This window comes from Perissodus microlepis, chromosome 4 (genome assembly GCF_051167445.1).
Source record: "Perissodus microlepis isolate ML-2025 ecotype Zambia chromosome 4, ASM5116744v1, whole genome shotgun sequence".
Taxonomy (NCBI): Eukaryota; Metazoa; Chordata; class Actinopteri; order Cichliformes; family Cichlidae; genus Perissodus; species Perissodus microlepis.
The window spans coordinates 2,677,974-2,704,482 of record NC_140464.1 but is presented as its reverse complement, the minus strand read 5'-3'; the positions used below and the strand labels follow the sequence as shown (position 1 = coordinate 2,704,482).

General features: G+C 40.2%; 3 protein-coding genes, 1 long non-coding RNA gene and 1 pseudogene across 4 annotated transcripts; 4 read left to right on the top strand and 1 right to left on the bottom strand.

Annotated features, from left to right (window-relative positions):
* Window positions 1-4,221: 4,221 nt before the first annotated feature.
* Window positions 4,222-11,175, bottom strand: tsen54 (TSEN54 tRNA splicing endonuclease subunit). Its single transcript, XM_084925098.1, has 12 exons — window positions 10,973-11,175; window positions 9,155-9,313; window positions 8,481-8,544; window positions 8,299-8,382; window positions 8,111-8,209; window positions 7,983-8,035; window positions 7,706-7,831; window positions 6,827-7,262; window positions 6,624-6,759; window positions 6,484-6,544; window positions 5,246-5,359; window positions 4,222-4,420 (listed from the first exon to the last, which is right to left on the bottom strand). Exons 1-12 carry the CDS (start codon window positions 11,173-11,175, stop codon window positions 4,270-4,272), a joined length of 1,686 nt encoding a protein of 561 aa, XP_084781224.1. The 3' UTR covers window positions 4,222-4,269.
* Window positions 11,176-11,239: 64 nt separating this feature from the next.
* Window positions 11,240-11,944, top strand: LOC146388018 (uncharacterized). The gene is made up of 3 exons (XR_014800018.1): window positions 11,240-11,467; window positions 11,554-11,671; window positions 11,803-11,944. It is a non-coding gene; the product is annotated as an uncharacterized LOC146388018 (long non-coding RNA).
* An 88-nt stretch (window positions 11,945-12,032) lies between these two features.
* LOC146388017 (C-reactive protein pseudogene) lies at window positions 12,033-12,804 on the top strand (annotated as a pseudogene).
* A 4,914-nt stretch (window positions 12,805-17,718) lies between these two features.
* LOC146388016 (C-reactive protein-like) lies at window positions 17,719-19,084 on the top strand. The gene is made up of 3 exons (XM_084924752.1): window positions 17,719-17,770; window positions 18,281-18,488; window positions 18,679-19,084. Exons 1-3 carry the CDS (start codon window positions 17,719-17,721, stop codon window positions 19,082-19,084), a joined length of 666 nt encoding a protein of 221 aa, XP_084780878.1.
* A 4,643-nt stretch (window positions 19,085-23,727) lies between these two features.
* On the top strand, window positions 23,728-25,625 carry LOC146388015 (C-reactive protein-like). Its single transcript, XM_084924751.1, has 3 exons — window positions 23,728-23,770; window positions 24,099-24,306; window positions 25,199-25,625. The coding sequence occupies exons 1-3, from the start codon at window positions 23,728-23,730 to the stop codon at window positions 25,623-25,625; spliced, it is 678 nt and encodes a 225-aa protein (XP_084780877.1).
* The last annotated feature ends 884 nt before the right edge of the window (window positions 25,626-26,509 follow it).

Sequence of the window (26,509 nt, the reverse complement as noted above, 5' to 3'; positions counted from 1 at the left end):
GAGAACAACGATGGCTACGTTTTGAGGGTAAAATGATGGCTGTAGAGCAAACACTGTGGACACAGCAGCAGTTGAAAGAGAAGTGTTTAAGATGAATCTTGGCACAGTGAGAGAGAGCTCGTTAAGCAGGCAGGTGTGAGCCTGGTTGCTATAGTGACTGCACCCAATGGCTCCATACACACGGACACAGACATGCACCTCACTTTTGCTGCTTAAAATGAACAGAAAAGTCAGGCCGAAACAAATCGTTCCCAAATGAAAAGTACAAGTCGTATTGACGAAATTCTTTCACCGTGAGCGCCAGCAATGTCTAGTCTACTGAATTCTCAGTTTTCATGCCTGTGGAGTTTATTATATGGACGTGGTGACAGTGGAAAGACACCATGCTCTTCTGATTTTCAAACGAACCTTCTGAGCCATTTTAACATTAGAGTCTATGGAAGAGTTGGAGGGAGGAGGCTGTGCATTGGTGACATTTACGAAAGAACCATAACACCTAGTACAATAATAAACACATTGGATGAAAGAGGACAGCGATGGCTACGTTTTGAGGGTAAAATCATACCTGTAGAGCAAACGCTGCGGACACAGCAGCAGTTTTAAAAAAAGATTTTAAGATTAATTTTTTTGCTCCTCTCACTCTAGCAGTTGAGCTGTCTCACTCTAGCCCCAACATTCCGTCCCATACACACCCATTATAAACTCTGAAACGGCTGAAAAAACATCATGAAACTTAAACTGGAACTGAAGAAAAAGTATAATAGATATTGAAAAGATAAATACAAGTTGAATAGTTGAATGTCTTGTCTTCGTTTTAACGTTTGAATGGTGGCTCTACGTCAATGTATGTGGAAGTAGATACAGTTTAAAGAGGAGTAAGTTGAAGGAGAATTTGAAGGGTCTCCCCATTGAAATACATGGGAAATTTTTGTTGAATAAAGTTGAATAATTTTAAAAATATAAATGTTAAAAATGAGAAAAGTAGAAGCAGTCATGTCCAAAAGAAGAGGAATCTAATGGTGTTTGAATGGTTTTTCTAAGTTGAACGGTTTTGAAGGAGATAGAGTACAAAAAACGTACGGAATAGATAATAAAATAGAAGAATAAAGATTAGAAGAACAATACTGTGAATGCTTTTACAAGCATTCACACTAATTATTGTGTTGAATGCTGAACTGTAGTCCACGAACAGCATCCTAACATAATTCCCTCTGCCAGTGTCCAGGTGACTCAGGGATGTGTGGAGCAGGTGAGATATGGCATCGTCTGTGGAACGATTAGTCCGGTAAGCAAACTGAAGTGAGTCGATGGTGGCAGGAAGTGAAGAAGTGATGTGATCTCTCATCAGTCTTTCAAAACACTTCATCACAGTTGAAGTCAGTGCTACTGGACGGTAGTCATTGTGGCAAGCGGGCTGTTGTTTCTTTGGAACAGGAACAATAATGGACTGTTTGAAGCACGTGGGAACCACAGCTTGGGCCAGGGAGAGGTTGAAGATCTCCGTGAACACCGGTGCTAGCTGGTCAGCGCAGGCTCTCAGGACCCGGCCAGGGATTGCATCTGGTCCTGCTGCCTTCCTGGTGTTCACCCTCCTGAAGGTGTTCCTCACGGCATGCTCTGTGATGACGAATGCATTGTCTTCACTGGTGCACTCCGAGCACGCGCAGCCGTTTGTTGTTTTAATTGCTGCGGCGTCGAAGCGAGCATAAAACCTGTTCAGCTCATCAGCCAGTGAAGCATCGGCATTCATCATTGAAGAAGCTGGTCGTTTAGTTGCTTCAATTCATACACCTGAATTCAAATATTAACAGGTGTGACCCAATAGACCAGATAGTGTAGCTAGCAAGCTCCAGTAGTTCGCCAAGGAATGTGCAAAATGATGTTACTTAGAGCTTAATAATCCACACTGCAGGTACAAATCAGTGCTCAAAGAGATATAATGTTTATGTTGAACAGAAGCCTTCTCTTTCTGAAAAAGTCTAGCAAGTCTAGACATCTAGGTGAAGATCGACTTGCATATCTTGTATACAACTTTGATTTTTTTTTTTTTTTAAACACGATAATGTTAATTAGATAATTAGAACAGTAATAAATTAATGTCAATCCAAAATTAACATTGGATTAAAGTGTAAAATGGAAATAAAAACAATGGCGTTATTTGCATATCTCAAAGACCCATATTTTATTCCCAACAAAGCAAAGAAAACATGTACGATTTCATTTAAAAAAAAAAAAAGAATCAGCTCATTTTGAATTTCATGGCAGCAACGTGTGGAAAAAACTGAGATGTGGCAACAAAAGTAAACAGTATTAAAAAGAAACAGCTGGTTAACTGGCAGCAGGTCAGTAACATGATTGGGTTAAAAAAAAGAGCATCTTGGAGAGGCAGAGGTTCACCAATCTGCAAAGAAAAAACTGGGAACTTCAAAATGATGTTCCTCAATCTAAAACTGTCATCTAAGATTCTGACAGGAAATCTGTGTGTGCAAGGGACAAGGCTTGAATCAAGGCAGGGGCGACACTGAAGCAGACCCAGCCAAGAGCCGTAATCCCTCCAGTGTGTCTCGGGTAGGGCCGGGTATCGTCACTACAATCGATTCGATTCTGATTCACATGGTCCCAATTCGATCCACAATTTCAATTCGATTCGGGGAAATTTTGACTCAGACAGTCAGAAATATTATAATTCTGATCCTTTATCAGTAAGGACACTTGTGAGACTTCATCTGAGGTGTGAGCATCACAGCAGATTCCTTTGTGTCAAAGTAACTGAGGACAAAACAGAAAAACATGAAGGAGATTTTCCTGGTCTGGGATTTTACAGCAGATGACCTTAAAAATATTCTGCAGTAGAACAAAAACGGGAAAAAACAAGAATCAACATCTGAACATTACCTGATGCTGCTGAAGTGACGCAGAGCAAAGGTACAAAGGTTTTATTAGAGACACAGCTGTTTTGCAATTTGGCATTATTTTAAAAAAGTTTACATTTCTTCGGTATCAAACAGCAGACATGAGGCTTTCTTGTTGGAAGTCATAAAATATAAGCAAGCCAATAATGCAGAAATTTAGATTTTTGGATGAGAAACTGTTCTTAAAGTACAGAGAGAGAGAGAGCTCTGCAGGAAGTGTCATTTTATTGTGGTGGAAACAAAACAGCAAAAGTAAGAGAGAATTCATGACGATGTTTATCTGAAGCGAAATGTGAAGCTTAGTTTGGATCTTCTTTTGCTGCTGGCTCAGTCAGGTTTGGTTGGAGATGAAACCTGCAGCAACAGAATCAGCGCAGAAAGGACGTAAACGCAAAGCGCGGAGCCGCCGGCGCATCAGGGTCCGTGAGCTGTCGGCTTTCAGCTCCGACGCCGTGTACGTGGGTGAGAAAGCCGACGGCCCACTGATTCAAACGTGTCGGTCCGCGCTTTGTGTTTACGTCTTTGTGCGGAACCCGTTTACCTGCTCTCATTTACGTTCTAGCTGTTTGGTGGTTGTTGAAATAGTTTTGTGAGGTTTAACCTGAGTCTCTGGCAGAATACATTTACATTTAAAAATCGATTCAGGATTTTTAATGAATCAATAACGCTTTATTAAAGCTAAGATCGAGTTTAATCGATAATTGAAACCCACCCCTAGTCTCGGATCTGCTCCAGAGCCTGTTCCCAGTCGGACATGCCTAAAAACCTCACCTGGAAGCGCCCAGGAGATCCTAGTCATATGAAGCCTTAACTGACTCCTTTTAATGCGCCGGAGTAGCAGCTTTACTCAGAGCTCCTTGCCCCAGCGTTACAGGAGACTCCCAACATGCCTCTGGAGGAAGTTTATTTCCGTCACTGGTTTCTGCAAACTCATTCAATCGGTTAGCACCCACAGCTAACCGAACACTTAGCTCTAAGTGAAATTCTTTGTACCTGAAGCCAGTTTAACCAGCCAGGGATCGAACTTCCACCTTTGACTGGTGCCCACCAGGGGCTCTCAAAAGAACCCCTGCCCCAGTGGGCAGATACCAGATGGGATCCTGGTGTCCATGATGTGGACAAAGTTTCCTGATCCCTTGTTTTCATCATCATAAAGGACTTATGAGTCAAGATGATCAATAAAATTGTCTTTAGATGCAAACTGGAGCCAAATTGTATGCAAACATTGTCAGAACACACTTGTTCTTTTTTGTTTGTTGGTTTTTACTAAAACCATCTTTCCACCATAAATCACAGAAAATGCAGCCAGTCCAGCAAACAGAGGTTTATTAAAAAGTCCCGGGTGGGTGGGCGGTTCTTAGGGGTAAACATCAGTCGGGAGCTGGAAGTCTTTGAAGGTGTAGAACGATATGTCTCCATAGTCCACCACAGCTATGACCACTGGGATATCTCCGCTCTGATAGGCCAGCAGCTTGATGGCTCGCAGGTCGGGCACGGGGTCATCGAAACTGGGACACAGCACAGAGGTAATCACATCAAAGGTGTCAGTTTTACGAGATCACTGCAAAGCGAATAGCAATCAATCAATGACCGAGTGGCCCCAGCTATAGTTTTTTTATATATATATATATATATATATATATATATATATATATATATATATATATATATATAGCTAGCATTGAACCGTGGCTGAAAGACCAACAGCAGAATGATTTGCTGCTGCAGAAGCTTCGAATTTTGAGTGTTCCTGCAGAAAAACTTTGAACCATCACACATCTCCAAACAAAGACGCTCGCCAAAACACACGCACAAAAGTAGCACAGCAGGAAAAAACACCCTGAGGATGTGAAGAGTGAGAATTTCACTGTAATTTGTTACTAAGTATCACAGAGTCATCAGTTTTCTTATACTGTGCTGTGGAAGAGATTTAATAAACATTTGATTTATAAGTCGTCACAGATTTGGGCTTTCTGCACATTTAGTGTTTTTTTGTATAATATATATATATATATATATATATATATATATAAAAAATGTATATAAAAATTTATAATTTTTTGTCTAAAACGCCTAAAACCACAGTTAAGACTTTTAGACACTAAAATAACTCGATTGATGATCCAGCTTGAGAAATTCTGCTGCTTTATCACAGCTCTGAATAATTAAGCAGCTATTAGTGCTTAGAATCACACAAAGCAGGACGAGAGAAAGCTCCATTCATGTCCAGCCACCGGGACATTCATTTCATTTGAGTGAAGCATCTATTGTTTTTCCTTTAAACAAACTAATCCTGAATAAATACGCCGTCGGGCGGCGATGTGATTGCTGACCTGCACACACACATGCGTGAGTACGGTTTCCCCGGGTTGCTCTTCTTGAAGTCGGCCACCGTGTTGGGCTGGTAAACATTGAAACAAATCCTCCAATCGTCCGCATCTTTTAACCTGAGAGGACAAATCACAAGGTCATCCTGACTGACGCTGACTGCATCAGTACAACGCCCACAGCCTTTATGGTCTGTAAATTAAAGACGGCAAAATGTGACACCAGCGAGATGAGTGAGCGATGACTTTGTTTCTTTTGAGTTCATGTTTTCTAATCAATCACAGTAAACACACAGAGGCTGCACTCGTCACAGCTTATAATCAAGCCCACATGAAGTCTCAGATCCAGCTCCAGAAACAGAAAACCAGAAAGCAGACTTGCAGCAGTGGCATAAATTTAGGCGTTTTTCAGAAAAGTTGACCTTGAGGTCTTGTCTGAGATTTTCAGTAGGATCTGATGCATCTGTGCGATATGACCAAAATCTCATATCCCGATATAAGACATCTATCGTCCGATAACGATATAAATCACAAAAATGTAACATTTTCTGTAAATTCTGTGAATCTCGTGCAGCTCGACTTGCGTGAAGTGTTTCCTGCTGCGCGTCGTGTAGCTGGAGTCGAGTGTTTTAACCGATGCATGAAATGATACATTTTTAGACATGAGTTGTAACGGCCGCCGTTTTCTTTGTGAGTATTTATTACACGGCGTGCTGCGGGGAAAAGCCTGTTCTAACGTTTGAGTCTAAGGTTTATTTTTTAGCACCTGGCGGCTCTTTTTTGCTTCTCATCCGTAAATAATCTGCTCTTTCACGTGATTCAGTTTATATAAGTCTCAACAGGATCTTGAGCTTTATTGTGAAAGGTTTATGTGGAAATAACGACAACACATAAAAACAAGCGCTTGTCTGTCTGTAGTGTGGTTATATTAAATATAAGAGAAAGAGAGAACTTTAAGAAATTAATATAGCCACTACAGTGACCATCAAATCCATGAAAAAATATTGCCGTAAACAGTTTATTTTGCGACACCACAAAACAAACGATAGCGTAAAATGCAACGATAGACGTTTTTATATCGTCATCCGATATATATCGTTATATCGAACAGCCCTACATCTCTGGCATTAATTCTAAAATCCCACGTTGCCTTTACTGAGGGGTAAAAACGTCCGACTGTGCACTGAATGTGCAGAGTTAAAAATAACACTTCTGCTCATGTGAGTAAAACAAATCCTGGATACCTGGACGCTCCCTCCAGCAAATGAGTCGGTTTAATCACGCTGATTTTTTCCAGCAGTTCTCCTGGAAAAAAAACTCATATCACACAAAACAGTAAAAAAATTTTTAAATAAAAACCTCCTTCACGGTCATGTGATCTCACCTGTGGCGATTGGCTGTGTCGGGTCATGTAACGGAGTAACTTCCCTGTTCCACAGGTGTGCTGGTCGACCTTCCCGCTTACCCTTCCGCCTCGCCATCAGCTCCTGATACTCCGCCCAGTTTCTGCACCGCCGTACCTTTAAGGAAGCCCGTATAAATTAAATTTGATCGTCAGCTCCTCCGATACCTTTAGTTTTTACAAACCTCTCTGTTTTTGTTGACGTCCCACCGCCGCCTGTATTTCTCCCTCTTCTGCTCATTGGCTGACATCTTCACCTGCCGCAGGTTTATTTTCTGCCTCCAGGGGGCAATGTCACAGAAGCCCACCTTCAAATCCCCGGGCAGCAGAGAGGGGTCTGGAGGGGCCAGGTCACTGGGGAAGTGCTCCCTGGAGGTGGAGCCCAGGTCAGGGAAAGAGATGGAGCTGAAGTCCCAGCACGAGGAGCCAGATTTGGAGCCGTGACCGGAATCTTTGTCCGAGTCCCCGAGAACATCCATCATCCACCAGCTCCTGCCTCCGCCCTCGTCTGCTGAACTCTGGGCCTCCAGAGGCTCTGACGGCTTTTTATCTTCCTCGCCTTCATTGCATTTATCCTCCTCCATCTTCTCAGTGGAGCATTCCTCCTGAGCTTCAGCACGGCTACACAGAAGAAAACTCTTATAAGACTTCGTACATTTTTGTTTTAACAGACTGAGGTGAAATGTTAAGCTTAGAAACAAAAAATTAACAGCGACTATAATCGGTCACCTAAATGCACCACGTTCATCACACTGAACTATAATACAAACATTAGCAGCAACATCCATTTGAAGATTTTGGAGATCTCTCATTTGTGATATTTTGAAACCAAAGGTATTTAAATGTCAGCTCACACCAGCAGAGAGCAGCACAGACTCAGCTTTCATGTGCAGCTGCACGTGGAGGCATCCAGATTTCTTTTTGTAGCTACAGAAAAAACTAATACAATATATAATAATAATATAATAATAAACAACTCCTCATTTTTATTGTACAAGGCAATAGCTAAATAATAGCTTTTGTTACTAAGATGTAGTTTCACAGATTGCAAAGCAGCTCTTTACCTGCACGTCGCAGTGGGGGTGGAGGAAGGGGCGGGGCTGAGGCTGCGTTTCCTCTTCAGCTGTCTCCCTGCTCGGTCACGTGACTGCGGCAGGTTGAGCTGCCTCGCGTAGGACGATGACTCAGAACTGCGAGCACACAAACATCCACCTACGGAGGCTGTTCCCACGCATACTTAACTTTTCAAGGCCGATTCATATTTTAATAGATACACTAACACTGTCATCTCTGATGCTCAATTATCTTTATTATCTTAAATGTCTGAGGGGTAAACGTTACCTGGGATCAAACCTGAGCACCACATAGCCGAGCCTCTTCAAATGCCCAAACACCTTTGGGATGAAAAAGAGTCGTTAGCTCATTTCACAGGTGACATTTTCACAGGTGTGCTGGAGTAAAAGTTGCACCTGATATTGCTGAAGGCTCACGGTGTTTGCAGACAGAAACTTCTCGTACCCGTCCTGGATTGAGAGTGGCAGGTCCTGATGAAACACCTGCAGGTTTCCCTGTTCCCATAACAACACAGACACAGGACTAATTATGTGCTCCGAGGAGGAAAACCGCACCGAGCAACAGGTTTTATCTGCAGACTCACACACTCCATCAGGTACAGAGCCTCCTCGGGGAGCAGGCACTGCTTCCCGTTTGCGGAAAAGCCCATCGTCTGCCAGAACTTCCCCTGCGGAAAAATAAGAAAAGATCCAGCAAAGGAGCGACTGAGGAGGAGCTAACGCAGCAGCTTTTTCTAGGTGGTGTTGTGACAGTGAAGCAACTCACAGCTGGAGATTGAAGCTCCACAATCTGCTTGCTGGGAATCCATTCGCCGTTCACGAGGTTTCCCCTGTGGATTAAAACAGATGGAAGCCATCTCACATCAGGACACACACAAACACACACAAACATGTGTTTCTGTCCACCTGATGGCTTTATAGCCAAGATTTGGGCTCGTTTTTGAAAAACCTTTAAGATTTTAAACCTGAAAGACGTTAACGTTCACTCAGCACTGCAAATGATTAAAAGTCAAATGTATTATTGCTGTTTGTCCATCTGGATCATTTTGCTGTTACTCAGTTTTTTTCTTTAGGATTCGTGGTGCTTTGAAGGTTTTCTTGTCTGAAATCATGTTTCTATTTTTCATTTATTTTTCTGAATTTTTAAAAATCTGCTCACACAAACACAAGAAAAGCTGTTTAATCCATCACTGTGCACATTTACCTACTTTTATTTTGTCCAGTAAAGCTGTAAATAGTGGCTGCTTTCAGCTCCTTTCAATCACAGAAAGGTAGTAACATCGATGGTCACCCATCAATCTAAATGTTATTTTGTCTGAGCTAAGAATGGAGCTTGTGGATGTTGAAACTCAGGTGAATATTAGACACCCTTATATGTCTGATATGCACCACCAAAGCTGGGCCTGATGAGTAATCCCACGGGTAATGAGAGGTACTCACAGCCTCTCCACTCTCTCCTCTGAGAGGAGGCTCCAGTGTTCATTCAGGCTCTGCTCGAGTCGCTGCTTCTGCTCGTCGGAGTCATCGGGGAAGAAGTCCTTCTGTCCTCTGACGGGGATTTTGTGACTGCGGGAGCGGGCTGCGAACAGCTCCGACGGGCTGAAAGTTGTTAAAGAAAGACAACATCGTTCAGCTGTTTGATGCACACACGATCACAGTTACTGCCACTGAAACACTGAGAAAGAAAACCACTGCACTGCTTTTAGATTTCATAACACAGCCTGAAACAAAATGTGCTGGAGGTGTTTGAGGACGGCTGGCTTTCAAGAGCAAGAATTTTTTCTGTGAAAAAAACGTGTCCTTCTCCATTATGTTGGAAGTTTCCTGCTAGAACACAGTAAACGTGTGAATAACTGTCAGCTGACAGTCTTTTCTTGTCTCAGTTTGAAAAACAGCTTTAAATAAATGCTCTGCCGGGGAAGAGGAAGGCGGTGTACAGCAAGTGTTTCATATTTACTTTTAACAAAATGCAATAAAAAAAAAAACATTCTTGATCAGCAGAAGAGGAAGAAACTCCAGAAAAATATTCAACACAAGGAGAATCAGACTCTAAACCTCCCACTCTGGACTCCCTGTTTTATCTTCTTGCTTGTTGTTCAGAGCAATCACTGACTCAGATCTTAGCGTGAGGGCTCATGTGAGGTCTGTCACTAAATCTGGATTTTATCACATGAAAAACATCGGCAAACTTTTCTCTCTCAGTAACTCAGGAGATGAGCCGCTGCAACGGTCCTTAAAGGGAGCAACCGGAAGAAGAAGAAGAAGCGGAGGCTCGACTCTTGTAATGCTCCGTTGTCTGGTCTATGCAAAAATGTCTCACATCAACAACAACTGATTCAAAACTGCAGCCAGAACAGTTTTAAAACACTCTGCCTGCTAGTTTGTGCACTGACTTTAAAATCCTTTTAGCTGTTTTTAAGGCACTTCTTAGTCTCTGTACATCATATTCGTCTCACATGGTGGCAGGTAACGAATCACTACAGGCCAGGTTTCTCATTGTTTTAGTTTATTTGTGTTTCATATAACTAAAATGATTTTTCTAGCCCATATTCAGTTCATATCTGAGCTTTAGGCAACTGTAAAATCTTTCTAGCAAAGCTGCATCGGTGTGAAAGATTATCATGACAAGAAAGCAGCAGTCCCCAAGTTACTGGCATACTTTCCAGGCGTTGCATGTTGGTGTATAACGTTAGTATCACTTATGAAGTCCATCTGCGTGTAATTAAAGTGCCATCATGAGTCATAAAGTCGTGACTCAGTGCCATGGGACCTCGCCCAGACTTGCTTTAAAAGGACTCCACCCTGATGCTTTGTCTGTGTGCAGAAAAACAAAAACAGCAGACTTCCAAAAAATATTTTACTGTTACTTAATTCCTAACTTTCCAAATGCTTTCTTTCTCCCACGGCTGTTTTTCACCAAAACACACAACAGAGGGTGTCAGAGAGCCGAATACAGAGTGTCACTATTTCAGAAAACGTGTCCAGATAATATTTCAGTAACAGTGTTTCTCTGGAAACAACTGTGCAGCTTCATCGGTGCGTTTTAATGAAACTATAGGCGTTTTCTCTTCAGCACGTATTCACGTTTAAGCTAACAGTTAGCTTTAAACTAACCCGTGCTACCATGTGCAGAAGAAGTCTGAGAGTTCCGTCCACAGTGATTCAATGACAAACAGCCGCTGAGGGAGAACACCAGAGAAAGTACCGCTACCCTGCGAACAAGCCCGCTCACAGGTACCGTTAAAGGTAAAAACGCACCTTAAAATTTCACTGTAGAACTTCCCTTTATCGTCTGTGTTGTTTTGATCCGCCATGATGCCGGGTCTCCCTGCTACTGCGGCTCTCCTCTGGGTCCTGGTGACCGTCAAATAGTGATGTGACGTTCTGTATCGAGGCTTCGAAGCTTGTGTCGAGTAATTGAGGGGGCGTTTCCGCGATGCGCGTATCGAGGCTTGCTTCATTTATGGGAGGAGCTGAAAATGATGACGTCCGAAGCCTCGCTGCCCGGCTGTACCACGTGACTGGTTCATGAAGCGGTTCGAACTTTGCCGCGAGCTATGACAGATATAAACCCCTCAGACTTCATTCAAAAATGTGGGTGTTTGATGGAGAGTTGCGGTTAGTGAGAGTTTGGAGACAGTTTGGAGGTTTAGGAGAGTGAGGAGAGAAAGTCAGGAGAGAATGGAGCCGGCTAAGAAGAGGAGGATGTCCTCCCCTGTGTGGGAACATTTTGATCTTATTCCTCCCAACAAGGTATGTAAATCTCTACAGAAGATGTATTTTCATAATACTGATGGTGCAATACAATTTATGTTAAGCTTTCTTTACTTTTGTACAAGGTGAAGTGTTTGCTATGTGCCAGGGAGCTGGGATATAACAACAACACCTCATCCATGCTTAGGCACTACAGAGCTTTGCATGAGAATAAGGGGAACACCGATTGTGGAGCAAGACCAGGTGAGCCATCAAATGCCATGATAATATAGCATGCAGTAATGTTACTAAATGATATAACAATATTATACAACTGTTATAAGTTACGTGTGTGATATTTATATTTGTGCTTTGTCTTTATTGTCTTTCCTCAGAACAATCTCAAATAGATGAAGACCTGGTTAGCATGGTGATTGAGGACTCCCAGCCATTTAGCATTGTGGAGGATAAAGGATTTAAAAGATTTGTTAAATCATTAAATCCTAGCTATGTTCTCCCCACTAAAAGGTCATAAAAGCAGTGAAAATTTAGTTTTTACAGAATAAAATGTGAACAGCCACACACTGAGGCTCAAAGCCTCAGTGTGTGGCTGTTCATACCTCAACGTTACAAAAGCACAACTACTGTCCACACCCCAACCACACCTCACCTCACAGTAAATGATCATTTCCATTTTAAGCATTTCCAAATAATCATTTTCCATACTGCCAGTATAAATATACACAGTATACTGCATCACTACAATATAGATGTTTTACACACTCCTTTTGTTGTTGACATTTACAGGCTGTGTGCAAAAGGCCACACTCTTCAAATTCATGCCAACTAATATTTTTACATCCAGTAGATGTCCTACTAGAGCAGAGGGTGTTTCATTTAAAGTCCCTGAGCTCAGAGCCCTGCAGACCCACCTGTGTGTCACCTGGGATTCCACTTCAGGTTTAGCTGCCCTCTTCCTGGACGGCAAGAGGAGCTTATCCAAAATCTTCAGGAAGGGTTACACTGTCAGCCCAGGAGGCAGGGTTATCCTGGGACAAGATCCAGATTCTTTCCTGGGTGATTTTGAAACCAACCAGAGTTTTGTTGGTGAGATCTGTGATGTGAATATGTGGGACACTGTTCTGGCAGATAGTGTGATCCAAGGCATGTTTGCAGGGAAGAGAGAACCAAGAGGAAATGTTTTTGACTGGGAAAGAACAGAGCTGAGAATTAACGGGGGCGTAGAGGTCGCCACTCGTGAGCTGTAGCTATAATGTTTACCCACAGGAATAACCCCATTCTGCTGTACGAAATAAAGATACTTTATTGATCAAAATGTGCATCAGTATCACTGACATGACTTCAGATTACTGCTTTTTGAGGCCAAATAAAAATATCTGCTGAAATTGTCTGTGGTGAATTAATATATTACTCAACTCTGATGCATATTGTACATTATTTGATACAATTAGTCTTCACTTAGTTCACAATTTTACTCAAGAAGCCTAGCAGTAAAAAGGTTTCATGTTTAAAACACTGAAATTACGAATGTTCCAATACTTTAGATTTAGATTTGTTTGTTGTCTTTTTTGTTTTCTTCTTATGATGTAATAAATTGTCAAGCACTGTTTTTCAGTGCTGTGAAAAAGTGTTTGCTCCCTTCATAATTTCATATATTTTGGGGGGTATACAAACCTGCATGGTCCTGTGTGAAAAAGTGATTCTCCACAATGCAGGAACTCTAGCAACACTTAAGGGAAGAGGAACAACTTTATTGACTGACTAACACGTTTCGGCTTGTGGCCTTCATCAGGGTCATAGTAAAATATTGTAGAAGTTTGCTTAACTAAAAGACAGGAAACAGAAAAAAATTCAAAATAACCAATCACATCTTCATAGATAAACCAGCTGACATGTAGCAGATTGGTATTGGTTAATTGGCTAAGTCACACCCAAGTAAAGACTGGATTAGATCATTAATGATGAAGACGGGGGGAGGAGACATAATCACCACCAAAAAGTGATTGTCCCCTAAACCTAATAACTGGTTGGGCCACCCTTAGCAGCGACACTGCAATCAAGCATTTGCGATAACTGGCAATGAGTCTTTCACAGTGCTGTGGAGGAATTTTGGCCCACTAATCTTTGTAGGATTGTTGTTATTCAGCCACGTTGAAGGGGTTTTGAGCATGAACTACCTTTTTTAAGGTCATGTCACAGCGTCACAATCGGATTCAGGTCAGGACTATGCCACTCCAAAGTCTTCATTTAGTTTTTCTTAAGATGAACATTTGTGTTTTGCAAAATAACCCCAGACCATCACACTACCACCACCATATTTTGCTGCTGGTAAAATGTTCCTTTCCTGAAATGTTGTGATGCTTTTACACCAAATGTAACAGGACACACCATTACATTTGGTGCATTACTCTGTGCATGCGGGTGGCCACAGAGCCCAGGAGGCAGGGTTATCCTGGGACAAGATCTGGATTTTTATCTGGGTGATTTTGATAAACATCAGAATTTTGTTGGTGAGATCTGTGATGTGAATATGTGGGACATTGTTCTGCCAGATAGCGTGATACAAGGCATGTTTGCAGGGGAGAGAAAACCAAGAGGAAATGTTTTTGACTGGGAAAGCACAGACCTGATAATTAACGGAGACGTAGAGATCGCCACTCGTGAGCTGTAGTTATAATGCCACCCATAGGGTTTTATGAAATCTGATACTTTATTGATCAAAATGTGCATCAGTAATACTGACATAACTTCAGATTAATGTGTTTTGCGACCTAGTAAAAATATCTGCTCCATCCTTCTCTATGCCTGATAAATCATTTTGATTTCAGAAATGCCGGACCTTCTGACAGTCATGTGACAAAGGAAGCACGCCATCTTTCTGTTCTAGAGTTTAATGTAACTGAACATAATAAAAAAAAAACTCATCAACAACAACTCATGCTATATTACACTGTGTCATTTCATTCATATATTCTCTCAAATATTTAAATAAGAAGTGCTGAAGATTCTACAATGTCTTTTAATTCAACAGGACGTATTAACGCATTAGTGGTTACGATTGACTACAGCTGGTTTCTCTCGGAGCATTTCCAAATGACTGCAGATTCCAAAATCCTCACTTCAATCAGCTGTATATGTTATTTAAGTTATTCAGAAGTGTCAACAGTTTGCCAAGGCTGGAAGAAAACCCAAACGGTCACCCTCAGGTGAGAGGAAACTACTGAGGATGTTTACGAACAAGACAGAACCCATCAAAGCTCAAGATATTTCCCCAGGTTCATTTTGAAGTCAAGCTTTATGAATTGATTTATGGACAACAATGGAGTCTCTGATCACCTGCTCTGTTGATTCGGATAAGCAAACCTGAGATATTTTCTGTTTGAAGGATAAATGATGATGCAAAAGTATGTATGACAGGTTTATTTTAACAACATTCAATGAACTGAGCAACAGAGCACTTTATTCACTCAGTGTTGTGAATGTTTTCCTGTGTTTATTTAAAACAGGTACAGATGCAGTCTCTTTGCTCTTCGGTTCTGACTGTTTGCCTGTGGCGGGAGCTGTAGCCATGGTTACTGGAACGGGTTGAGACTACACCGGGCTTAAAGCCAAGCTAGTCACAATGAGAGTCACCTCGTTGTGACGTTAGTTGAGCTTTGCTAGGCACTTCAGCTAACAAGCTAGTGCTAGCCTAACACTTGCTAACACATAGCTTGTGAAAAGGCTCTCTATGTCGTGTTAGCCCAACAACACAAACACTACTCGTTAACTAAAACCAGACAACTGCTGGAATAGCTCGCATCGGAAAACTCTTCTTCAATTACATACTCCTTCCAGGAATGCCTGGGAACTGAACTGCTGCTGCTGGTGGAACCCACGAACAGCAAAAACTGGTTAAAAAAATCAATGAGAGAATCCTTTAAGGTTCTTATTTTTGTATGAAGAGCACAACATACAAGATATGAAAGATATCACATGAAGTAAGAAAACCCAAAACCTATCCGGTCGTTAAGTCTGACGTCACTAGCCGTGTCAAGGGCCTAAACTCCGCTGCAGGTCCATATATCAAATGATCACTATGGCATTACTGAGAGTTGAAAAACTGTCTAAAGTCTTTCATCTTTAATAAAATGATCAGCGTTCTGCTCTACCAGGTGTAACAATTGAGTTTAACATCCAGGCATCCATGAAAACGGAATTTATGACATTTAACGGAGTTAGAAGTTAGCAGGAAGTTAGCTCGCTAGCTTCTATCTAAATACAATATAGCATGTCCTGACTGCGGGGTTTTGGAAACAAATTAAAACGTACAGCTCTGTTATCACTTCCAACATAAATGAAGACAGAAAACTAAACAGCAGTGACGTTTGTAGGGTTACTGAAGTTTGGCTAGCTGGTATATAATGATGTGCTACGTGACCGCTAGCGACACAGCTATGTTAGCATAATATAAACAAGCTAACTTTTTTTCCGCTCGATAAAAGTTAACGTGAGTGTTCTCGGTGGTCGGGAACAAATGTAATCGCATGGCAGGATGCTGTAAAAGGACCAAACTTCAGCCAGGAGAACAACTGAGATAATCCATCCACAATACGAGGTTAGTCATTCATATACTGCTGCATGGGCTGGGCTGTAGTTACATCCTAAGGTTTTAAAAACTGAGCTTAAATAAATGATTAGCGGTAATAAAAGCCGAGGGAGGTCAACAGTGATCACTGACTGTTTTAGGAGCTTTTTGAGATTAAATAGAAGAAAATACAAAACATTAAACATGTTAACAACACAAAAGCCATATTAAACGCAGACTACTTTAGGCCCGGAAGTAGGATTCGTCACGTCATCACTTAACGACCGGATAGACGAAACAGAGCTACATAAAAACCTACATTCTTGCATTGTAATTCCTCTTAGTATATTTTAAACTTTTATCAGACTCTTCCAGGTCAGTGTATAGTTTGTGCTAACTTTTGGTTTTGTTAACTGTTATTTGCAAATCATGCCTTTACCTATGGGTGTAAGGGCATACTGTGTGAATTATAATGACCTTTGACCTGAAGCAACGTCATTAGTTGTGTTTTGCAATGTGAAGTTTTTTATGAAATATATGAAACTTTTTGCCACAATTTTTCTTTTCATATTAGCCAGTACTCTGTTTAAAGTAGTTGGTATATTTAACGTATACTTTCACAGTATCATCAATATATGTGCCCAAATTTTGGACAGTAATTTTTTTAGGATAATTGTAGATTATTGATCAGAAAATGTTCTCAAAAATGTTGATGTGAGATAAAATGAAATAACTGTAAAAATTTCAAGGCCCTATATATGATAATATAATGCAATGGAACTAAATGCCAATCATTTCAGTGAAATTATCCAAAAATACATCTGGAAAAATTCAAATGAGCAGCAGCGTCTCCAAAACAGAAACAATGGTCTGATTACTTCTCTAACACAGACGCCTTTCAACCAGACCATTGTTTCTGTCAAAGAGATGCTGCTGCTCATTTGAAAAAGTCAAATGAGAAACTATTTACAGAAACAATTTAAATGAGATCATTTGAATTACAAAACAAACAAACACCAAAACGGAAACAATTCAAACAGCAGCGGTGTCTTTTCTTCAGAAAACATAGAAAACAAACATTGTTTCACTACAACAAATGGCTTTCAAACATTTTTGAGGTGTGCTGATGAAAATAAGTCTCTCAGGTCTTAAGGTTAGAAATCATCTTAATTTACACAAAATGCCTTTCTGTCATTTGAAATAAATGCTTAAGAAACGAAACACCCATAGGTAAAGGTATGATGCAAATAACAGTTACCACATTAATCTAAGATGTTATGTAAAATCATTCATAATCCAAGACAAACACTGATCAAATCCAAATTTAATATGTACAAGAAAGAAAAGCAAAATCATCAGTGACTCATAATGTGATGCTAAAAAACTCAATAAATAATCCACAGAAGTGTTTGTATTTGTTAAGACTTCGTGTAATTTTAGCATCTTCTTCTTCTTCTACCAAAACCAATGAAAACCAGCCAATCAATGACAGCCTGTTATTTGCATCGCAGGACTCTGAAACGGGGAGGATTTCTGGTACTCAGGTTATAAAACTGCCCAGCTGACTGTCTGCATTAGGACCTTTGGAGCATCACAGTACGTATACAGCTTCATTTTACTTTGTAACTTTACAAAACTTTCAAAAAACTCCCACTGATATTCTGTGTATAAATTAAAATCATGTTGACATGTGAGTCATTTTCTGCAGGTTTGTGGAGACAAAATGAGACCTCTGATTGGCCTTTTCCTCATCGCCGTCTCCATGGCATTGGCTGGTAACTGTTTCTCTGTTCTTTTGTCCATCTCTGTGCAAGTTTTTAATTATGTCATTATTTACTTTTTATTGTTTATCTCATTTTCTATTTTTCTTTATATGTTTTCTTGTCTTGATTAAATCCTTTTATCTGTCATTTATCCTCTCAGTGGCTCAGATGTCAAAAATGTTCATTTTTAAGAGCTCATTAAATTTGTGTGATGTCAGTTAAAACACAGAACTAACAAAAACAAACACATTTATGTACATAAACAATGGACATAAAGAGGCGACTCTGAGCTCTCGTGGGAAAGTTAAACACATGCAGTTTGTTGCAGCTGAGTGTTTTGAACCTTTCAAAGGTTACAGGCCAAACCAACTTTATTTATAAAGTGCTCTAAGAACAGTAAGTTCTGACCAAAGTGCTTAACATTACGAAGAGAATAAAAATACGAATTAGTTCATACAATTTAATTACATTAATTAGTTTACAATTTCATCAACACAAAAGAAAACTCTGTTTGCCTCTCAGGGAGTGTTCCCATTAAGACCCTGGTATTCTCCACTGCGACGAACACCAGTTATGTTGAGATGATCCCTCAAAGGCCGATGAACCTGACTGCGTTCACTCTGTGCATGCGAGTGGCCACGGAGCTCAGCGGCCAGCGAGAGATCATCCTCTTTGCATACCGGACTGAAAGCTACGATGAGCTGAATGTGTGGCGTGCACTGGATGGAAGGTAGGACATCTCAAAGTCAACAACATCTACACTGTGAGCTTTACAAAAACAATATCAATCAAATTTGATCTTATTGGTCCTGGTGTAAAATTGTTTTTGATTCAAATGTAGTAAAATTATGATTTTTCATGAATCTGCCTGTGTGCTAAGACTTTTATGACTAAAGGACGTATGGATGTTGTGTGTGCAGACTGTCCTTTAACATGGCTGGAGGTGGTGTTTCATTTAAAGTCCCTGAGCTCGGAGCCCTGCAGACCCACCTGTGTGTCACCTGGGATTCCACTTCAGGTTTAGCTGCCCTCTTCCTGGACGGAAAGAGGAGCTTATCCAAAATCTTCAGGAAGGGTCTCACTGTCAGGGCAGGAGGCAGGGTTATCCTGGGACAAGATCCGGATTCTTTCCTGGGTTCTTTTAATGAGCAGCAGAGTTTTGTTGGTGAGATCTGTGATGTGAACATGTGGGATGTTGTTCTGGCAGATAGCGCGATACAAGGCATGTTTGCAGGGAAGAGAGTAGCAAGAGGAAATGTTTTTGACTGGGAAAGCACAGAGCTGAGAATTAACGGGGGCGTAGAGGTCGCCATTCGTGAGCTGTAGTTATAATGCTCACCCACAGGAAAACCCCCATTCTGCTGTATGAAATAATGGCTATTAATCAAACTGTGTGTCAATATCACTAACATTACTTTAAGTGTTTAGAAAACAAATATGTGCTGACATCACCTGTTTTTAATTATATATTAAATACTCAACACAGATTCATATTGTTCTAGATTATTCTTATCACTTACTTGTACTTACTTTTAATCACACTGTCATAGTCCCATTGTTGTATTATGAGAGTTTTTAGAGCTTTTCTGTCAGTTATTTCCATGCATTGAGTTCTTTTAGTTTCCTTCCCCAGTCTCAGTCTAACGTTAGTAAGTAAGTAAGTAAAATTTATTTATATAGCACATTTCACAGATAAAAATCACAAAGTGCTTTACAATAAGATCAGACATACAAGTTAAAATTAATTAAAAGCCCGTTTGTATAAAAATGTCTTCAGCTGCTTTTTAAAGGAGTCAGTAGAGTCTAGACAGCGTAAAGACAACGGCAGAGAGTTCCACAGCCTAGGTGCCAGTGCCTGAAAAGCCCGATCCCCACGTGTTTTAAACCTAGTACGTGGGACCACCAGTAGCCTCTGACTTGAAGACCTAAGTGCTCGGGATGACGTTGCTACATGTGGGTACATGTCTAACCGCTGCATTTGTTATTTGTCTTCATTTTTACTACCCCTCCTGTCGCCTGCGTCTAGTTACCCTAATCACCCTTGTATGTATAAATTAGTGCCATCTTCCCCTCACACTTTTTGTTTTAACATCTGTGATGATATCTTGTATGTTTTCTCTCCATGCACTTGTGGATTTGGTTTCGTAAAAACTTTTACGTTTTCCTTTGTAGACTTGTGCCATCAGCTTATTAAAGATTGTCTTATTAAACCCTGCTGCCTCCTGTGTCTGCATTTCAATCCTCAGCTTTACACTCCATACAGTTTAAATAATATGCAGCTTGTGACATCGGCATATTTTATCACCAGGGGCTTAAAAAATTAACCAGACAACACAGTGTCACTGATAACACTGACTTCACGGTCTTCAGGCTCATAAGTATCTCTGTTCTGATATGGTGTTTTTCTATAGTACTGGAGAACTCAAAGCACTCAGTGGCACACAGATGGTATAAAGGTGGTACTGCAGAAGAGTTTAGCTAATGTTTTGTACTACAGAACTGAAAAGAAGTATTTAGACTGTTTAGTTAAGTAAATGCTGTAATTGTACTGTATTTGTAATCATATAAACAGTTTTGACCCTAAATTGAAACCAGCAGCACTGGCCAACAATGGGTTGTGAGGTCATTTTTTTCATTAACATGCAAATTTTCATGACCATTGATCAACAAACACTGATTAAAGACCATTGATTGTTGGTCATTCATTCCCCAGCTTTTTATAAGCTGCAGTCAGCTGAGACTGAAGAAGTCACTTGGATGAGTGACGAAATGTTTCTCCCACTGGGCAACTTCAGGCCCCGAGGGCCGGTGTCCTGCAGGTTTTAGATCTCACCTTGGGTCAACACACCTGAATCACATGATTAGTTCGTTACCAGGCCTCTGGAGAACTTCAGGAGCTAATTTAGCCATTTAAATCAGCTGTGTTGGTTCAAGGACACATCTAAAGCCTGCAGCGACACCGGCCCTCGAGGCCTGGAGTTGTCCACCCCTGCTACATCCAGAAAACACTGGGCTTAAATACACAGGCAGTAACGACGGAGTGAGAAACAGGAGGGAAACACAGCTGGGACTAATTACACATAACGACGTGGGACACAGACTGTCAAAGTAAAACAGGAAGCATAACACAGAAACGTAGAGATGACACTGAGACAGAGACATGAACCATGGGACATGAAAAAGGAACCGTAGGCCTAACACTGAACACCGGAAAACTAAGTCTAAACATACATCACATGGAGAACAGAGTTAGATCTTTACCAAGAACACAGAGGAGGCTCAGAAACCTAAAAACCAGGAACTATAAATGTAATACAAACAGAAAACCATAATTCACAGAACAAAACTTGAACCAAAAACACAAACACTGCGTGACCCAGGACCGTGACATTTTTCATTATAAAGCAAAAACCCCTCGATGTAATTTTTATTTTAGTGACACAGCGCAAATATTTCCTTGCAGTTTTAAGTAAAATTTATATGATGTGATGAAACATTTTAAGACAAGTATATCAAGTTGAACTGTAGCAATATTATGGCATTATTAAACAATGTAAAGTTAGTATTACGTGTAGCTATTTCAGTGTTTATACTTATTAAATACACATGATGTATTTATATGTAATAATATTATAATTCAATAACATTTCTGGATATTTTACTTTTTATGGGGTGGGATATTGTGCTATTACATGATAATAGTACTTTTCAGCACTTTTAAACCTGATTAATTTTATTGCAGCAGTGTTTGAATATATAATTATGTAATTTTGTTTTCACACATACCTTCTATTTAACATGAAAAATCCACAGAAATACACCAAACTTTAACTTACCACCTTGTAAAACTACATCAGTTTTCAGTACTATAATTATGGGAAATTACTGTATTTTTATGTGACGATAAATTTTACTGTATGTTTTGGCACTACAACAGCTGGAATATAACAGTTTTTCTTGTTTTTTTAAACGTTTTTTTACAGAGTACGTTTGCAACATTAATAACAGTAGTCTAAGGAGCTTGGAAAGAAAAGCGTCTGGACTTCTTTAAGTTGCTTGAAGACGTTTCACCTTCATCCGAGAAGCTTCTTCAGTTCTAGAGTCAAATGGTGGAGAGTCCCAGAGTTAAGCTCTGTGGGAGTGTCCCCCCCGAGAGGGCCCCCTAATGATCCTCTACCTAATCACATGAGCCAAGGTGTGAAAACGGGTGTGGGTCACAATCATCCAGGGTTTCAGGTGAGCTCATTGTGAAACCTGGCCCCACCCTATCATGTGATTTCCTGAGGTCAGATGGCCCTGGATGTGAGTGGGCGTTAAGGCGCCTGGGAAGAATCTCAAAACTGGATTATAGATGGCAGACAGTTGGTGTCGTAAACCACCGCCTCTGTTCAAAGATGGTCGCTCACAGTGGGCATAGATGCTTCTTTCACTCCTCTTTCAAACCATCTGTCCTCTCTGTCCAAAATGTGAACATTAGCATCCTCGAAAGAGTGACCTTTGACCTTTAGATGAGGTGGCTCTTCTATGTTGTGCCATGCGTTTATGAACTGATTCTTTGGTTTCTCCAGTGTAGAGGTGTGAGCATTCCTTGCTTCACTGCACAGCATATACTACGTTGTTTAGTTTGTGTTTGGGAGTTTTGACTTTGGGTTTCTCTGATAAACATGAATTGATCGGAGAAACTCAGGATAGTCTTCTCCAAGCACGACATCCCAGCTTTTATTTAGAAACACAAGAATACAAACACTGATGATCAGGAGCAAACAATCCCAAAACTAGTAAACTCGGGGAAATGTGCAACAAGGAAACACAAAACCATGAGGGAAAACACCATAAACAAAAAAGTGTGGAGTTTTAACATAAATCCGAAGTTGAAACCAAAAGGATGTTGTGAACTCACAAAACGCAGAATGAACCTAAAGATTAACCCAGAACTAAAGCCATGAAATATAACCAAAAGAAACATGAAAATAAGAAACTAAACACCAACAGTACAAAACCACGATCCAAACACAATCAAAAAAAATTCTAAACTAGAGAAAACCTAAAAGTCAGAAAAACCTGAAGCCCTCGATCCAGGGACCCTGACAGCAGTCATAATACAGAGTAAAATTACAGATTATAAAGGTGACATTTTGACACACCTTTGCTACAATCATTCTATGTGCTATGGTACATAGATAATTGTAGCATTGTATGCATATTTGTTTGTTCCATATCTCCCGCATGTATACTGAGGGGTTTGTTAGAATATAGTAATATAATTCAGGGAACCAAATTTTAATCATGCTGCATCAGTTTGAAAAGTTCAAATGAGCATCAGTGTCTCATTTACAGGAAGAATTCAAATAAGAAACATTTGAATTGCAAAAAAATACAACAGAAACAATTCAAATGAGCAGCAGTTTCTCTTCTACAGAAACTATTGTCTGCTTTTCTCATTGATAGAAATCTTTCTTGGACAATGGTTAGAAGACACGCTCATGCTCATTTGCAAAATTCAAATAACCATCAGTGTGTTGTGAACAGAAAGAATTCAAATCAGAATTTATTTTTAAATATTCCCTTTGAAATAAATGGCTAATAAATAAAACACCCACAGGTAAAGGCATGGTTTGCAAAAAAACAGAACTTTAATCTAAATGACCTTTAACTACAGAACTCTGTAATTTTAGCAGCTGCTTCTACCAGTACCAGTGAACACCAAAGCCTGAAATCAGTAAGGAAGTTTAGAGAGCTGCAGAGATGTTATTTGCATAGCAAGAATCTGAAATGGGGAGAGTTCAGTCACCGCTCAGTCGTCTGTCTGCAGGAGGATCTTTGTAGCAGCTCAGTATGTATACAGCTTCCTTTTATTTTGTAACTTCATATGACTTTTTAATAATCAATGCTGTGTACAAATTTTAGATTGCATTAACACATAAAATATCTTGAAGGAGTCTGATTTTCTGCAGGTTTGTGAAAATAAAATGAGACCTCCAGTCATCCTTTTCCTCATGACAGCATTGGCCGGTAACTGTATACCTCTCCATGTCGTCCTCTTGTGCACATTTTGAGTTATTTTATTATTTATTTTCTGGTTTTCTTTGTAAACTTAAAATGCATTTATCTGGTATTCAGGCTTTCAGTGGGAGAAAACACAGCATTTAAACAGTGATTTCAGTGACCTTCATTTTAAGAATTCGTTAAATTTGTGTGACACCTCTGTTTTTCCCCTGCCTGTCAACTTAGTTATACCATCTAATTATTTTTATACAGAAAAACACAGTTTTACCACAGTTTCTTTTTTAAACCATTTCAAAGTTTTAGTAATGTTTTTATTAATTTTCCTGCCTCTCAGGGAGTGTTCCCATCAAGACGTTGGTTTTCCCCACTGAGTCATGCACCAGTTTTGCCGAGATGATCCCTCAGAAGCCGTTGAACCTGACTGCGTTCACTCTGTGCATGCGAGTGGCCACGGAGCTCAGCGGCCAGCGAGAGATCATCCTCTTTGCATACCGGACTGGAAACTACGATGAGCTGAATGTGTGGTGTGAACTGGATGGAAGGTAGGACATTTTAAAGTCAGCATCTACACTGTGAGCTTCCCCCAAAAAATAATATCAACCAAATCTGAAAAGTTCCCACTCACATATTTCATGTACACTAACTTTATTCTGTTAATGGAGGCATGCTGGGATAGACTCCAGGCCTTCACGACCCTGATAATGTTCAGCATAAGAGAATGGATTGGTTTCAACAGAATGTGTCAAAATAAAAAAATACAGATGGATTTATCCTGTACTTACAAATCTATGAAGGAAAAACAGCCCACAGTATGACCCCCCATTATGTGGTTTATTAAATATACTGAAGTTATTGTGGAGCACAGTCGGGGGTCAGGTGGTTTTTACAGTGGCCCTGAGAGGCCAAACGGACTGCAACTTCAGAAAACACCAGCAATAAGAAAAATGCTGCAAAAGCACACAAAACACAACGGAAAAAGGAAAAAACTGATTTCCAAAAGCACAGGGGAAGTGTTTCTGGGGAGACAATAACCAGAGGGACCAGTTGCAGGAACCAAAATATGCTAAGAATTGTACTGGGAGACACTTAAAAGAAGTGGAGGATCTATCAGTTTTGTGAGGAAAGAAACGATGAGAGGTAAGTGTGTTAGCCTAACTATTAGTTATTTGAATCATGAGATTAAAACACACTTACCCAGCATGTTTTGGTTTCTACAACTGGTCCGTCGGGTTATTGTCTCCCCAGAAACACTTCCCTTGTGCTTTTGGAAATTTGTTTTTTCCTATTTCTGTTGTGTTTTGTGTGCTTTTGCAGCATTTTTCTTATTGCTGGTGTTTTCTTAAGTTGCAGGCCGTTTGGCCTCTCAGGGGCCACTGTAGGGTTTTACATTAAGCTGCCTGCGTGCAGACTTATAATGATTGTTTGTGTGTGCAGACTGTCCTTTTACATGGCTGGAGATCCTGTTTTATTTAAAGCCCCTGAGCTCGGATCCCTGCAGACCCACCTGTGTGTCACCTGGGATTACACTTCAGGTTTAGCTGCCCTCTTCCTGGATGGCAAGAGGAGCTTATCCAAAATCTACAGGAAGGGTCACACTGTCAGCCCAGGAGGCAGGGTTATCCTGGGACAAGATCCGGATTTTTATCTGGGTGATTTTGACAAACATCAGAATTTTGTTGGTGAGATCTTTGATGTGAACATGTGGGATGTTGTTCTGGCAGATAGCGTGATACAAGGCATGTTTGCAGGGGAGAGAGAACCAAGAGGAAATGTTTTTGACTGGCAAAGCACAGAGCTGAGAATTAACGGGAACGTAGAGGTCGCCATTCGTGAGCTGTACACTCCTGAAGCTGACGTGTGAGGCCTCACAGTGTTTATGATGTTTTTCACACGGGCTGGACCACAGTAGCATTCACGTATTTTGTTTGTTTGTTCTTTTTGAATAGCATGGCCTTAAATGACTCTGTATTTATTTATTTTTTATGTGTATTGACACTTGTTACTTATGTTTTAATTAAAGATTCTGTTCATTGATTTACTGATTGATATGTTTCCCTGATGGCCAATTAACATCAATCCGAGAGCTCATTTTCATTTTACGTTGTGGGACACACAGAGCCCACTTTGAACTTAAGTGTCCAGACCAGTGAAACCACATAATAAATGGGTAAAATTACAAAAAAGTGCAGCTGTTTCATTGCCAAGACTGTGTAATGTGTAATCATAAAATATTAATTCACAGAAAATTGTTGTCATTGTTTATCTATTACTTAATTACTTTCTGAATTTCAATGGCAGGGAGGAGTCTTTATCAACAGGAGAAGCTGGAAACCAGAATACAAGTAAAAATCTAAAAAGTAAAAAATTAAATTTTATTTATATAGCACCTTTCTAGATAAAAAGATCACAAAGTGCTTCACGAAGGGATGACAGAGTATAAAACAGAAACAGACAAAAGTTATGCGCTCCTTCACATTTTCCTTTCCTGTGGGCCGAGTCTTTGTGGGCTGTATGTTGGACATCCCACCCAGTAAGAACATACAATCCTTACCAAGCCAGTATTCATAATGAATTCATATATTATATATAATTGCTTACATGCATATTTCCAGGAATTTTTTAAAGTAGGATAGGCAAAAAAAAGAACAGGAAGTTGTCTTTTAAGTAAAAGTCTTACTCAAAGGTGCATAGACTCTGTTGGGTTGCAGTCAAGTTAGACATTAAAAAATATCTTATTGCTTTGCA